Source organism: Phaenicophaeus curvirostris, chromosome 9 (genome assembly GCF_032191515.1).
Source record: "Phaenicophaeus curvirostris isolate KB17595 chromosome 9, BPBGC_Pcur_1.0, whole genome shotgun sequence".
In the NCBI taxonomy this organism is placed as follows: Eukaryota; Metazoa; Chordata; class Aves; order Cuculiformes; family Cuculidae; genus Phaenicophaeus; species Phaenicophaeus curvirostris.
In genome coordinates, this window is record NC_091400.1 from 24551980 (window position 1) to 24567754 (window position 15775).

Below are 15775 nucleotides of genomic sequence, written 5' to 3' on the forward strand. Positions count from 1 at the left end.
AAATATTTTCCTTTGAGGGTGGGAGGCACTGGCACAGGTTGCCGAGGGAGGTGGTGGCTGCCCCATCCCTGCAGGTGTTCCAGGCCAGGGTGGATGGGGTTTGGAGCAACCTGATCGAGTGGGAGATGTCCCTCCCATGGCAGGGGGCTGGAATTGGATGGGCTTTAAGCTCCTTTCCAACCCCAACCATTGTGATTCCATGCTTGCGTGATTCCCTTCGTCCCAGCCGCTCCCGGCGGGGTCGGTCCCCGTGCGGGGCGGGGCCTGCGCGCCTCCTGCCCGCGCGGGGCGTTCGGCCGCGGCGCCGGGACCGGCGGGCGGTGTGAGTGCGGCACGGGGGGCACGGGGGGCTCGGGCGGGCTCGGGAGGCGGCACAGTACAGTCTGAGTGGGGCACGGGGTAGGGTTGGGAGGGGGGCAAACGCAGGAACCGCCACTGCGCCGGCCGCAGGCTGGGGCGGGGGGGGTAGGGGGTGTTGTTGACCCCACGGGGCTGCCAGGTCTACCCAATGGTTGGAGGCGAGGGGACGTGGGGCGCTGACCCTGCTGGGCTGCCTGGTCTACCCACTGGCAGGGGCGAAGAGGCGGGGGTGGTGGTGGGGGCTGACTCCGCGGGGCTGCCAAATCTACCCGCTGTCCTGGCCGCCGTGCGTCGTGCCCTTCTCCGCTCGCCCTCGGCGCCCTCCTGCTCCCCCCGGCGCTGTGAGGTCCAAAATCCTGCTTCTGCCTGACCGACCGTTCCGATTAATCCCTGCTGGTTTATGCAACGGAGTCGGGGTGTGAGCGGGCACGGCGGCTCCCCGCGGCGTTTCTGGTGTCGGCCTGGGGCGCGACAGCGCTGCGCAGCCGTGGGAAAGGCGGCGACAGCGTCCGCGGGGACCCGGCGGGCGGCGGGGGGAACGGAGACACATCCCGAGCCTCGTGTGGAGCTGCCCGCGGGCTGGAGTCGAGGGCGGGCGGAGAGCTGGGGTTGTTCAGCCTGGAGAAGAAAAGGCTCCAGGGAGACCGTAGAGCAGCCTCGAGTACCGAGAGGGGCTCCAGGAAAGCTGGGGAGGGGCTCCTTATCAGGGAGTGCAGGGATAGGATGAGGGGGAGCAGTTTTAAGCTGAAAGAGGGGAGATTTAGATGAGATATTAGGAAGAAATTTTTTCCAGTGACGGTGGTGAGACACTGGCACAGGTTGCCCACAGATGTCATGCCTGCTCCATCCCTGGAGATGTTCAAGGCCGGGTTGGATGGGACTTTGAGCAACCTGATCCAGTGGGAGGTGTTACTGTCCATGGCAGGGGGATGGAACTGGATGATCTTTAAGGTTCCTTCCGATTACATTGATTATCCTGTGATTTTGCTTTTAGTTGCTCCTAGGAAGGGTGTACTCTGAAAAGCGTAAAAGCTAAAATACAAGCAAAGCCAAAGGAATGCAAAAAGATGGGTGAATAGTTCTTAATTTCATAGAATCACAGAATGATTTAGATGGGAGAGTAGTGTAGGGGTCATCCAGTTTCATCCCCCTCCCATAGTCAGGATCACCTCCCAGTGGATCAGGTTGCTCAAAGTCCCAACCAACCTGGCCTTGAACACCTTCAGGGATGGGGCAGCCACATCACTGGGCAAGCTCTGCCGATGCCTCACCACCCTTATCATGAAGAATTTCTTTCTAATGTCTAATCTAAATCTTCCCTCTTCCGATTTAAAGCCATTGCCCTTCGTCCTATCACTACATGCCCCTGTAAAAAGTTCCTCCACAGCTTTCTTGTAGACCCCCTTCAGGTGCCAAGCTTGGATCTGCAGGAATTATGTGTAGGTTGATACAGGAGAGGGCACTTGCTGCCTAGCAGGTCACTGTGGTTTTGCTGAACACTAATTTTTGTTAACAGTGGGTCTGTTGGAATTCCACTTCTATTCCCACAGTGTGCAGCTTTCCTGGTCTGGATCCTCAGCAGGGCGTTGTCTGTAGTATCTTCATATCAGTGGTTTCTTTAATTCCACTACTTCCCTCACCTCTGTGGTGTCTCCAATTTGCAGATGGAGCAGAGATTTGAGTTTTCCCATACATGGTATCCAGCTGCCTATACCCTCTGAGTACACCTGGAGAGCAAGAAGATCACCGAACTGTTGTGGCAGAACTTTTTGCTCTCTCTTACTCAAAAGAAAAGGGTTGTTGAAATGCTGGGCTTCTTTAAAATGGACTCAGAATGTGAGAGATTATTTAGTCTAACAACTTGCTTCTTCTTCAAAGTATGGTTTGCTTGTTTGGCACAGCAACTTTCTCTTCAGGTAGAGCAAAGCAAAGTGTTGTACTCAATTTGGCAATGAAACAGGCTGGGAAGACACCTAAAACAATGACTGTTGTTCTCAACGCAAGGAATGGGATCTTTACAAGGGCAAAGAGCAAAGGAAAAATCCCTTGTCTTGTGATATCGCTTATATTGATGCTACCAGAAATGTTAGGAGGCTTCTTTGTGCCTTGATTTTGGCATTTAAATGACAAATTAGTTTGGAAGGGACCTCTGAAGTTTTTTCCAGTTAAATCCCTTCTTAAAGCAGAGCTAACTTTGAAGATTTGTATTTTGTAATCCTTAATGGTATTTAAAAGCTCATAAAATCTTGATGAGCATATTACCAGGTTATTGTGAATTGTAAATTTACTTTATAGGAGTGAGATTACAGAGATATTTGTAATCCTATGACTCATTTTTGGGGGGAATGTCTCATAAAAAATAATCAGTTCAGCTCGTTTGGGATATGCAAGTTGTGACAAACCTCTGAAAGATTTCTAGGCTCCATATGAAATGTCTAGGGCAAGTTGGGAGTTACAGAGAAGGGAAGAATAAGCAATGGTCAAAGCCATTTTAGAAGAGGACATATGTGCTAGTGCAGCCTGTCCTGTGCAAGTGCCCACTTTTCCTCAGCTGTCTTCTTAGGAAAAGTATGTAAATGAGTCTGTCAACTTTGCAGGCTTTTTGACACAGCTGTGATGAGTCCTGTTTACACTGCTAAAATAAATGTTTAAGGATAGCTCTTCTCTTAATGACCATTTTTTTTCTCTGGTTATGGATGGGAGGGAAATGAGACATCTAGAAAACCATGTTTTAATTGGTCTTCTGGATTCAAAGTCAGGACTATCAGCTGGCACTTAAAATGGGATTAAAGCTAAGCTTGTTTAAGTTCTGGTTAGCTGAGTACTGACAGACCATAAAATAACTTGCTGTTATCTTGGAGATCTCTTGTGGTCACCACAAAAACACACAAAAAGATGTTTTTCTTTTTTCCTATGGCCTCTGCTGTCTATAAAACAAGAAGTGCTCGTTCCGTTCCGGAGGTTTTAGCAGACAGGAGCTTGCAGACCTGATAGTTCCAGAGAAAGTTATGGTCTTTAGCAAAGGGCTGTTGCCACCAAAGCAGGTAACTGAACATAGAAACGCTGAGTTAATTCATCAGGGCAGCCTCTATATTGAAACTTTTTTCTACCAACAGTGTGCATTGCAATGTCTTTCTAATTGTTTCCAGAGTTGTTTGTATTGTTTTGGCATTCAGCATGCGGGCAATGTAGGGGGTTAGAAGTAGAATATGCTGAAACTTAGGGAAAATATTACTTAAAAAAAAAAAAAAGCACAGTTCTACAGGAAGAGCACGCATCAGCATGTAGATCTTGTGTTGCAAGCTTCAGAAAAGGTTTCTGTAGTTGCCGTTCCTTGTACCCATGCACCCGATGAAGAGGGTAATCAACAAAACCAAAGCTGAATGATTAAGATACATTTAGAACGGTCTTGCTGTGGATTGGAGAGCTGTTCTTTCGTAATGGCCACAGGGTGACTGCAGCACATATTGCTCAAAGATGCTAAAAGCCCAGTCCTGGCTGCAAGGCACAGGCTCCAGAGCTGGACTCCTGCCTAGTCCTGCCCACTCGCCACCAGTGGCAGCTCAGTTCGTCCTCCCTCCTGCCTGCGCTCGCATTTGGGGCGAGCAGGCAGTGGCTGATGCTTGTGCAGGCTGCATGGGTTCTGGTGAGTGTGTGCACCTCAATATTAAAGACTTATGGGATGCTCTGCTGTATCTTCTCTTAGACTGTGGTTTATGGGATGCTTTGTTGTATCTTCTTATTGTGGATTGTTGTTTGATGTTTGAAAAGTCAGAGTTTTATCGCAGGGCAGTAGCATACTTATTATAAAGTGGGGCAAGGGGTTGTGAAATTATTTGGAACGTCAAATTTTGTTAATAAACAGCAACTAAACAGAATGAAGCTGCTAGCTGCAAATGCTCAGCTGTTTTCCCTCTGGTCTCTTCACTTGGGGTTCAGTGACATAGATGGGTCGGGGTTTAGCCTGTCTTGTTAGTAAATGCTTTAATAATCCTGGCTGCTGTTTCCCGTATGTATTTTTCAAAGTGGCTTACCATGGTGTTTGCTTAGTGAGGAGGAAATTCAGTATCACTGTGTAGGACTCCTTCTCCTTCTTCCATCCCTCTATTTATTTAACTAGAAAAAGGTTTGCATTCTGAGTAGTTTTTTTGTTGTGACTGAGCAGCTACCTAAGAGTAAAATTAAACTGAAGAGATGTGTTGACTAAGCTTAACAATCTCCTCTCTATCAACTACAACTGAGTAGAAGCTGGCTTTTAGTGATGCTAATAATGCCTGCAGTAATAATGCTGATAAAAATAAAAAGCTATGTAAGAACTACTCATTAACCAGTTGCCACAAATTTGGCAACATTTTTGTACGCATATGACATGCAGAGGGATTAATACTTTAATACTTGTTTTTTTATTCCACCCCCCTCCTCTGGTAACTAATAATTAAGAGAAAAATGGTTCTTGACCAGACCAGATTCAAGTCTAAAGAATAACGGATTATCAGACTCTAGGGGGGAGCAGAGCCTTTTGGGTGGGCCGCAGGATTTAAAGTCTTCCAACAAGGGTATTGCTGCATTACTGCAATGCATTTTGAGTTACATTTTGGTCATTCCAAAGGCTGAGGTCAGGATGGTCTCTGATAAGAGGCAGAGTCAGACAGCAAAAAAATCTGCCATTACAGTATGGCCTCATGTTTGAAAAAAGTATGCAGGGTAAGCAGATACGTTCAAGAAACATTTTCCTTGGTTAGAAATAAGTGATGAAATGGCATAGAATCTGTTCTTTTATCTGCATTATGTTTGTGTAAACTGGCCTTTTTTCCTGCTCGGATCATGGCTTAGTCACGTTTCTAGACAGGGTGATACTGTCCTCTGTGCAACCCAGTGCGCTGTTAAAAGAACAAAGTGATGTTGTTTTCAAGGCGTTTTTAAGCTATTTCTGCAGATCGGTGGTTGGCTGAATTTGTTGGTGGTACTCTGGAGCTGATTTTAAGGATGGAAAGGGGTTTTCTCCCAGAAAATTTGGGTCACTGTGGCTCTGGCACAAAAGCAAGGAGCTGCTCCTAGTTCTTTCTTTCTTACTGGCAAGAGCTAACTGTGGGGATAAAGATTGTGTGTGTGTCTGGCTTGTTGCCGGTCACAGTTCAAAACAGTAATGTTTTCCTATATTAAGAGGAGAAATAGCCTTTCCCATACAAAAGTATATACAGACAACAATATTTACTAGAACAGCCTATCAGGGAATAGGGTTTTGCAGATGGTTCTGGAAAACATTTCATTCTCCGTATTGTGTAATGCTAAAGTTGGGTGACTGCAAATCTCCAGCCCTTTGTAACACATGACTGTTGTGATAGAAGCGTACAGCGTTTTCTTACGCTGCCAAAACTCCAGTGACTTTTGTACCAGTTATTGCTCAGAGCTGAATCTGGAATTTTGTGCACGAGGCAGGGCTACATGTGCTTTCATGCATCTTCATAACTGATACTGCTTCACTGGAAGGTGGCTGTCAGCCCTTTCCAGGCTTGTGAAACATGAGCAAGGGTCGGGATTGGGCAGGGGGTGTTGTGGATGGATGGTGGTTAAATAAAATTGCCACTGAACTAGAGTCACTGGTAACAGCAAGCAGTGTTTGCGCTTGAGCATGCACGTGTAATAGCTTCTACTGCAACATTATCAGTTCTAACTGATGGGTGTGAGTGTAAGGTGTTTGTTCCTGATGTCATTTCTGCTTTAGCAAGAGTGGAAATTGGATAGCATACAGAAGGTCCAGGGCATGCTTGTAATGTGGGATCACTGTGGCTTAGAAAACTTATATTTTCTATGTATTTCTGTCTGCAGAAGCATGATTGCTGAGCTCTAGTTCTGGCTTGGTACCTGCTCTGACTCTAGTGTGGAACTGTAAGGAACAGGAAAGGTTACAGTTATGGTGACCCATATATAGGTTTATTTTTTTTTAAGTCTTCTACCGTATAATTTTAAAATTCATTATTGAATATAGATCAGTGGGATAAAAAAGACCTATTTAATCTACAAATGCTTCTTTTTTAGAAAGAAGACAATGTCTTACTGTAATAGTTAAATTTGCTGGCTAGAGATCATCTTGTTAGAGGCTCTTTATTTCACACATATACGTCAATCATCTTTCTCCCCATTGCATCTGAGCACTTTAAACATTAATGTTTTTGTCTGTCCAGTAGCAGGAAGAGGTAAGAATATCATATTAATAGGTTTTATGTGGGTCAGACATAGAACTGGAATGTAATCTAGATCTTCTAAAACCCAGTTCAGTACATTAATAAATATATGGATCATCTGTAGTCAAACCAAAAATATCTGTGTGAGCTTTTAGTTGTTGTTTTAACCCCTTTCCTCCTTGTTTGGCATTGTCATGTCCAGTGTTGAGCTGCTTTCTTCTTGCTCTTTCCAGAGATGTCCTTCCTGCCTGACTTGGAGATCTTCACCATGGGCATGTGGTCTATTGGTCTTGGAGCCATTGGTGCAGCTGTGACAGGGATCGTTCTCGCTAACACCGACTTATTTTTGTCCAAGCCAGAAAAGGCTACGTTGGAGTTTTTAGAGGAGATAGAGCTAAAAACTTTGGGATCAGGTAAGATTCAGGATGTTTCAGCACACATTCTTTGATGATTGGGGTTTTATCAGAAACTTTGTAAGGCCAGGATTGGAAGAGTTTTTTTGTAGTCTTTCTTAGATACAATGTGTACTTGGGTGTCCTTGATAGCAGATGATTCTGGTGAAGGAAGAGCAACCAAACCTGATATTTCTGGATGAAGCATGACGCACTTCTAAAAGTCAATAGAGCAGAAATACTCTGTTATGCATATAGAATTTTCTTCTGGTAGACCTATATTTGAATATGGAATTCTTTGCCGTGCTTTGCATTGCTTCTTAGAGCATTAATCTTTAAAAACAAGAATGGCTAGTACTGTTGTTAATGCTGTTTCTCCTGTATAAACAGAACAAAGAACATTCAAAGCAGGTGAACTATGGAAGAAGAATGGGGCAGTGATCATGGCTGTGCGAAGACCTGGATGATTTTTGTGCAGAGAGGTACTTGCTGGCCTTGGGGATGAATTAGGAAGGGTTGAGCTCTATTTGCATAGATTCCCTTTAAATAAAGGGATGGGGGTGAACTGGAGGGTCATTAAGTGCATCTGGAGTATCTGAAAGTTCTGTGCCTTTTGCGTACAGGCAGAGGGGAATTAATGAATGAGTTTAATTTTTTGTTTTAATGCTAACTTCTTAAGTAGAAATACAGAGCCCAATTTAAAGAATTGTGGGGTTCTGTTTTCTTTTTTCTTTCAGGAAAAAAAATTAATAAAGAGAAATTTAGTTAATTTTATTTTCACTTATTTTTGATTCAAAACTTCAGATTTTTAACAGGAAGTCACACTACTGATTAGCTAATTAGGACAAAGTTTTTTTGTATTTTAACTATGGAAGTGTTTGAAAAAGCCTTTAAATTGTCTAAACTGAAATTATTTTTGATTGTTGTGTATTCCAAGCATTGAATTGACCCTTGAATTTCTCCCAGGAACAGTTCATTTGGTCTTTTTTTTGTCCATTAATATTTCTCCCTAGTATGAAAGCTGCTTCTTTCCTCACTGTTATGGCTCTAAGCCAGTGGAATGGTTCAGTACAGGTGACTTGCCATATCTGTTCATCGGCAGGCAGTAGGTTTTTGTTTTTTCGCAAGAGACAAAATACACTTGGTTCCCACTGTCTTACACGTTGGCAAGGATGTTGAACTTTATTGACAGCACTGAGAGGAGATATATGCTGGTGGCGTTGAAAACTGGGCACACTGCCTCATAGGTCACTGACCTGGTATCAGTGGTGAGGACACTTTTCCACTATCCACTGCAAAGGGTGTTACAAATCCTACTGGAATGATGCCTTTGGATCCTTGAGAATTGATGCCTGTAGACTTAAGAAATATGACTCTTATCTTTATCATCTGCATCATCAGATTCCATTTTTGTTACTTAAGAAAGACTATGTTTTACAGGACTGCACTTCTGCATCTCATAGTCTGGATCTGGCCACATAGTGATCCAGCGCTCCAGTTATTTTGAAAGCTCCATGGGCTTGCTAAATATTGTAGGTATCAATTCAAATGGTCTAAGGGAGCAGAAGAGCCATAGATGGAACTATCAGAGGGACAAACTGAAATGGGAATTGTTGTTTTGCGTTGTCCCTGCTTTGTAAGGAGTGTTCTGTTAGGGTGTGCTTGTCTGCTTTGTACAAAACCAAGAAAACAGTTTCACAAACTACAAGTCCCAGGTGTACAGCTATTACATGCTGTAATTCATCCACAAAACCAGGCTTCTTAGCTTTATCTTACTGTGTAAGTTTTCAGTAGCAGTAAAGAAAAATAAATCAGGTCTAGTCCCAAGATGCTGTTTGAAGCCTAATCTCTTGAGATGTTTAAAACTTAACTATGCTTTTATACAATTTTTGCTTTCTGCCCTCCCAAAAGCCAAGCAAGGAGACGCAAAATAAACCTCACCAAAGCACTAAAGTACCTTTATCCAAGAGGCTGATCAAGATTTGATGATATCACTGTCTCTCAGGAGACAGTGATTTCTGGCTTTACGGGGTACACTTTGCACTGGCCAGGAACATCAGTACTCAGGCATCTTAAGTTGCAATACAATTCTTTTTTGTTTTATGTTGTTGGTTATGAGAGTTTTGAACTATATAAAAAAATCCCAGATAAGATTGTTATTAACACCTGTTTTGGGAAGATCGTAAGGCATTTTGTTGGGAGAAAACAGAAAACAGTTGCCAGATCTTACAGAACGGAGAAGAGGTGAAAGTTCTAAGAGGACTGGGCTGTGATTCTTTAACCCTTACATTCATGACTCAGTGGTTGCTTATGATGCTGATTCATGTTCTTTCATTTCCTCTGAAAAAGAGAGACAGTGGTGAACTGGGAAGCTGGCCTTAGCCTTTCACCTACTGACATCTTTCTCTAATGTCTTCTCTCATGTCTGTTCACCCCTCGCTGTCTGCTCCTTGATGCTTGTTAAATTCTAGACATCCTGCAAACCTTTGAGTTATGGTGTTTTGGTGAAGTGGCTGAGGGTTTTTATGTAAGCTGTACCCATTTTTTAAAGTGTGGGGTTCTTTGTGGGAGTTTTGTCTGGTAAAAATGGCCTTTCTCCATTTGAGAGAAGAAGAAATATATTTGCAGTGTCCGCTCTGATCTGTTGGCAACCTCAGAGGTCTTTAACAAACTGTGGGAGCTTTGATTCCTTCAACATCATGGAACACCTTGCAGATGAGTGGTGACCGCTGACACTTGTACACACCCGAGAAAGCAGTATTGCTTCTGGAATGCTGGAGATGTATGAAGAATTTCCCTGATGATTTTCACTGGGAGATACAGGAAAGAAGGAGAGTGCATCTTCACTCCATTACTTAGTCTGGAGTTGTATTGCTTGCTCCTGCACAGAGCCCTCAAAATACTTCACAAATGCCCAATAATGATGTATTTCTACTTTGGGGAAAAAAAAAAAAGATTTGGATATTCTGGCCTGGGAAAGATAAATGATGTGCAGGCAGCATCTTTTTACTGCTCTGTAAACACCTTAAAAGATAGCTGAACCCCTAGCACAGACAAGGCAGATCTACAGCTTTGAGTTAAAATTATGCTTTCTCCAGGATTTTAATATTTTATCCAAGTGCTCAAAACTTCTTCTTCCACACTTCAGAGAAGAAAATTTTAGTAAATCTAATGAAGACCTGCCTAGGAGCAGAGTTGGCTGAAATGTCTGATTTACAGGCCTGTTTCTGTTTTGTGCCTCAAGCTAGAATTTGCATATGCTTCTGATGCCCTTGGAATTCATAGTGAAGCTTTTCAACCTCCATTTACTGCCTGAAATGTTTTGGTTTTTTTCCTTTCTTAGGAGGCTTCCGAGCTCTCCTCTCTGACACCTCAGCTGTCCAAGCTGGGTGTCCCTCTCTATGCTGTTGTGAAAGAGAAGATAGGGACTGAAGTGGAGGATTTTCAGCATTATTTCAAAGGAGAAATCTTTCTGGATGAAAAGGTATGGTGAAATCAGTGTTATCCTTTTGTTTAAAAACAAGCTTATGGCTGTCCTCTTTGAAGAGCTTGTATAAACAATATAGGTAGAATGTGGTCTGAATGGAACAGGATTTAGTAGCATTGTAGTTTAAGAAGTTAATTGGCTTTGCTTTTCTATATATATATAGATATGTATATCTCCTGCTCAGCTTACAAACTGCTCTGTAGCTGTGCACTGAGAATATGCAGTTGCAGGATTATTCCTTCCCTTTAACAGGTAAACAATAAGGCCTATTGATAGTTATTCTTTTCTTCCACTGGCTGTGACACCTGCTGATATTGATGATGTGTGAATCAAGGTCTGAAGGTGACAGATGTAGTTAATTGATCACATACAGGCCAAATTTCAGTGGGGTGGCTTGTCCCGGTACTCTGGCACATGCTCTATTGCCAGTCTTATGTCCTACAAAACTATGACCCTGCTTACTCCTTAACCCAGAAGACATATTTAGAAATCATTTGGCTTCAGAAGGAAGAAGAACACTCAAAATCAATTCAAAAGTACCCTTATTTTCCCTTCCCGTTCTGCCTGTGTGAAAAAAAATTGCTGATAGGTATATATAAAACCAGCACAACTAGAAAACCCAAACAACAAGCAAAGAAAACCAAACAAAAAAAACCCAGTCAACCTTCCCCAAACGGATGGCTGATAAAGCTTCGGGCCTTGGCACCACTATTATGTCTTTACCAGCATTTCTATTCCTCTACTTCAAAAATAAGAAAGAATGTTTGTCACAAAACACCTTTGTTGGTAGGCAGGGGTGTAGATGTTAAATGTAGATGACCTGTGGGTCAGCCTAAAATCCACATGAATGGTGGCACTACCAGTAGTTGTCTGTATGGAGGTAAGTGATCAGGTAGTGTGTTAAAGAGGTCCATTCAGGTGCAATTCCTTTTTAGCTCTGCCTGGTTAGCTTTTGTGTGTTGTAACCTTTCTTGGATACGGGGTTGGCTGGTTTCCTGAATTTCATCGGGGAGGAAAATTCAATGTGTTTGCTGAGGTATTTTCTGTTTCTCTGCAGAAAGGCTTCTATGGTCCACGCAGACGAAAAATGATGATGTCGGGTTTCTTCCGCTTTGGAGTCTGGCAAAATTTCTTCCGTGCTTGGAGAAGTGGATATAGTGGTAACCTGGAAGGAGAAGGATTCACCCTGGGAGGAGTATATGTGATTGGGGCAGGAAGACAGGTACTGCAAGCCAGCTAAGAGGCTTTTGTCTCCCGTGGGACCAAAAGTTTCTTTTCTGGAATTGTTTGGTTGCTGGTCAGCAGTTCTCCTGTGGGGACACTAGTGTATTAATTTCTCTCTTGTGTCTTTGACTAGGGTGTTTTACTGGAACATCGTGAGAAAGAATTTGGAGACAAAGTCAGCCTTCCGTCTGTCCTTGAAGCTGCTGAGAAGATAAAACCACAAGCTTCATAAGCAGAAAAATAGTTGCACATGTTTCTGATCACAGCTTGAAACGTAGACTGCATCTGCTTCTTGAACGTTTGCTTCTTAACTATTTAGTGATCAATGCACAGGAAAGATTCTCTAAAACAAAAAATGATGAAAGTCCTCCTCGATCTGTTTTTGGTGGCTTTGCAGCCTTTCAGGTGGTCAGGATTCCAACTGCTCTTTTGTTTCTGGCTGTATTAATGAAAGGCTGGGCCTAAAATCTGACCTTGCCTCGATGTGTTCAGTCAGAGACAGCCGGTTGAAAACCTGTCTACCTAGAGGAGCAAAACTGTGCCAAGGCTGCAGTAATAGAGTACCAGCTGATGCTGAAGGATAATAAAACTTTGCATAAATTAAATGCCATTGGTTTTTTTTTGTTTTCATTAGCATGTAAACACATCTGTATTTCTAGAAGACTAAATCCCGTCAGTTTATATTATTCTGAGATTCCGCAGTCAAGACATGCCACCATGTCTACCCAGTGAGTTTCTTGTTCATTAACTACTGGGACTAGATCTTCCAGCTCTTTGTGTGATTCCCTGCAAAGAAAACTGAAGACATCTAATGTTCACTTCATAAGATAATTGTGAAAGGAGGGCAAATTGCTTCTTGTGATTAGGATTCACAGCAAAAACAAGGGAACAGTATCAGAGAGGAGACTGGGTAATTTCCATCCTGGCTTGAGTTCTGCATTGGAATGACTGGGCTCTTACTCCTAAAAATAGATGTTGTGGTGTTGAGCAATGCGATCCATCAGAGCCGATACCATACATAACCAGATCTATGTACCTAGACTGAAGTATGAACAGGAAAACACATATATTCCAAATGTGCTGTTGTTTCAAAGTGTAAACAAAATTCTAACGTTGCATGTAGGGTGGTGCATATCCTTCATTAGCTAGTGTATATAAAAGGCTAGGTAACTTTAGAAAAGAATGTGGGGGCTAGAAAGTACTAAGCTAGCAGGAGAATTAAAGGGAAGGATTCTTTTGTCCTGGCAGCAGGTCAGTCTGAACTGTCATTCTGCTTGCTTCTGACTTTAAAATCAATGAAACCTTGATCTATCATTGTTACTGAGGGCAGGGGCACTTTGCACCTCTGAAAATTTGGTGTTAATGCCCATTTTTGCTGTGCTGTTGAGCTGTGTGCAAAAAAATGGTCATACTTGATGTTGACTGTATGAAACCTAAATGCCAAAACCTCAAAACATCACAAACACTGCGACCTGGCCTTGGTTGTGTTAAATCAGTTATGCAGGCTTTAACATTTCATCATTATGGATGAAATGCTGGCTTTTAAAGAATATATATTTATTCCCAGGCAGAAATAATTTTAACTAATAATATTTATATGCTCTTTAGAGACTGTTCTTCACAGTTCCCTGAAACGGCAGTAGCAGTGAGGATTTTGAGTGATTCATATCATCACCATGATGTTTTATTTGAAAACTAAATGGAAATTGGACTCATCTATGTTACTATCAGCTGAAATCTGTGTTTCACTGTTTTGGGGATGGAGGAAGGAACAGGAGTTCAGAGTGGAGAGCAGTAAAGTCTACAGCAAACTGACTACATGATACGACTTTCTCTGTAAAGGCTCCCCTAATATTCCCAGAGAGGTGCAGAGAACCCTCTGTTGTCTCTTCTGGGTAAGTGTGGCCGAGATAATATCAAAAGGCTGTTGGGTGCTCAAAGACATAAAATGACCGGTGGGAGGTGGGCTCCTCTGAATGGCAGCCAGGCAGCTGCCTGTGAGTTTGCTCCATGAACTAAAGATTGTGCTGGAGGGCTTTTTCTCCTGGGTTTTACCACTTGAAAGGAAGTACCTGTATTATGAGTCTGACATAAGGCACTTAAAACTCTTCCTCTAAAGACCTGCGAAATTCAAGGCATTGTGTGAGTGGCCACTTGTCTGCAGTAGGTGTATTGCTACTGTGGAGTAGGGGTGGTAGGGAACTCAAAAGAGAAGCTAAAAGAAATGGGTGGCAGCTGCTGTTTCTTAGAGTTGCAAGGTGCTGCTAATAACAAAGATCTCACAACAGGCGCTCTCACAACATTCTGGATCATGGTTCTTCTTGAGCTCCGATTTTTCTTTCCAGTGGAACTGGAAAGCTTTGCCATTTGCAGAGGACAGATCGCATGTGAAGAGACAGGCAAAGAAGGTACTGATCTTAGACCTGAATTTCAGGCATCTTTTCAAGGGTTGTTTATGCCTTTCACATAAACATGAAATGTGAAAGGCATAAACAGCCCTTGGAGGATGGGATGGAAGCCAGATACATTCTGAGAAATTTAAGATTAAGTGAAGTGTATTTAGAACCTCCTAAATTAGGAGAGCATCTCCTTACTATTTTGTGTACATGCAATTGAATTCCACACACTCTGACAGAACTGGCCACCGGTTCTTTCTTGCACTGCAGAAAGGCAGAAAAGTCCTGGATGATGACAAGGATGCCACAAGGATGTGGCCCAGCTGTTAGCACACCCAAAGGGACCATGTTTTATGATCTGGGAAAGGGAAGCAGAAAGCCATCATGTCCAGCATGTAGAAGAGTTAGCTGAAGTGTAACGGCTGATAAACATCAAACTCACTAATGCTGCAATGACGAAATGTACCTTCAGCGTAGAAACATATTTAGAAATACCCATGGAATCCTATTGAGGGCATTTCTTAAAACACTCATGGGCACTGAAAATTCTCCACTCTGTCATCTTCAGCAAAGGCATATGTGCAGTAACCGTGTCAGACTGAAGTCTGAAGGACTGTGTTTTCCCGCTGTTAACAGCAATAATTACTGTGAACAGCCAGAGGACAATGTACTTTCTGATTGGGAAATCACATAAGGGTACCCACATTTCAAAGTTCTCTAATCCTGTCTTTCAGAGATCAAGTCAAAACTTGGAGCCCCAAGAGGTCCAAATGATACATAAAAATGTTCTGAAGAATTATTATTGATATATCTGGCAATTTTTAAGCCAGCCTTGGGATTATTTAGAGTTGGATTATTCTTAACTCCAAATTGGCAAAGTACAAATGGAAAGGACAGAAAATATGTGGTGCTGAGGAGCTAGGAACAGTTAATAGGAATCGGAAATGGGCAGTCTCAAACAAATAAAAATGACAGCAAAATAGTGAAGGAGGAACAGATGAATTCTCAATGAATTTCCAGTGCTGGAGACGGCAAAGTTTTCTTTAAAAACTGTTTTCTTCCTTAAAGGTAGAATGTTCTTCAAAGAAAAAAAGTTTTCATAGTTGTTGATCTTGTGGTACCAACATCTCCCTCTGCTGCTCCTTATGTGCATTTAATGGTTTGTGGTTTGTTTTTTTTTTTCTTTTAACACACGTACACAAAATCTAAATCACTTCTCAGTGCATCCAATATCCCATCACACTTCAACCCTCAGCTAGTAACTGGAAACTAATAATTGAAAGCTTGAGGAACAAAACTCCTCTGTACTAATTCATCTTCAACCAACTTTGCCTTGTTGGTAAGCCCGCTCATTTTTTTCAGTACAAATACAGGGTTAATAAAAATTAAGAAGGAAAATGCTATGAATAGGGTAGATGTAATACGAGAAGGTTCTTTTTACTTGAACTTTTAAAAATACTGACTACATTTCCTATCTATGGTGTCCTTTCAAAGCCATTAGGAAGGTGGGTTGCCTCAAAGGGTGTTTTCTGTTTATTCCCTGTGCTGTGTTCCTGTGTCCTTGTGTGGCTTGTCTGCTCCCACGGCTGTCAGACTGCCTGCAAGTGGTGCCATCTGCAGATACCACAAAGAGAAGGGAATGCCAAGGGATCCCTGCCAGTTTCTGATGCGTTTCCTCTGATGCCCTTTGGTAGGAAGCAAAGAATGAGGCAATTCCTTTCTCTCTCGGAA

General features: G+C 42.7%; 1 protein-coding gene across 1 annotated transcript; it reads left to right on the forward strand.

Annotated features, from left to right (window-relative positions):
• Positions 1 to 3898: 3898 nt before the first annotated feature.
• On the forward strand, positions 3899 to 12253 carry PRXL2A (peroxiredoxin like 2A). Its single transcript, XM_069863975.1, has 6 exons — positions 3899 to 4006; positions 6779 to 6958; positions 7328 to 7419; positions 10281 to 10421; positions 11482 to 11646; positions 11782 to 12253. Exons 1-6 carry the CDS (start codon positions 3997 to 3999, stop codon positions 11878 to 11880), a joined length of 687 nt encoding a protein of 228 aa, XP_069720076.1. The 5' UTR covers positions 3899 to 3996; the 3' UTR covers positions 11881 to 12253.
• The last annotated feature ends 3522 nt before the right edge of the window (positions 12254 to 15775 follow it).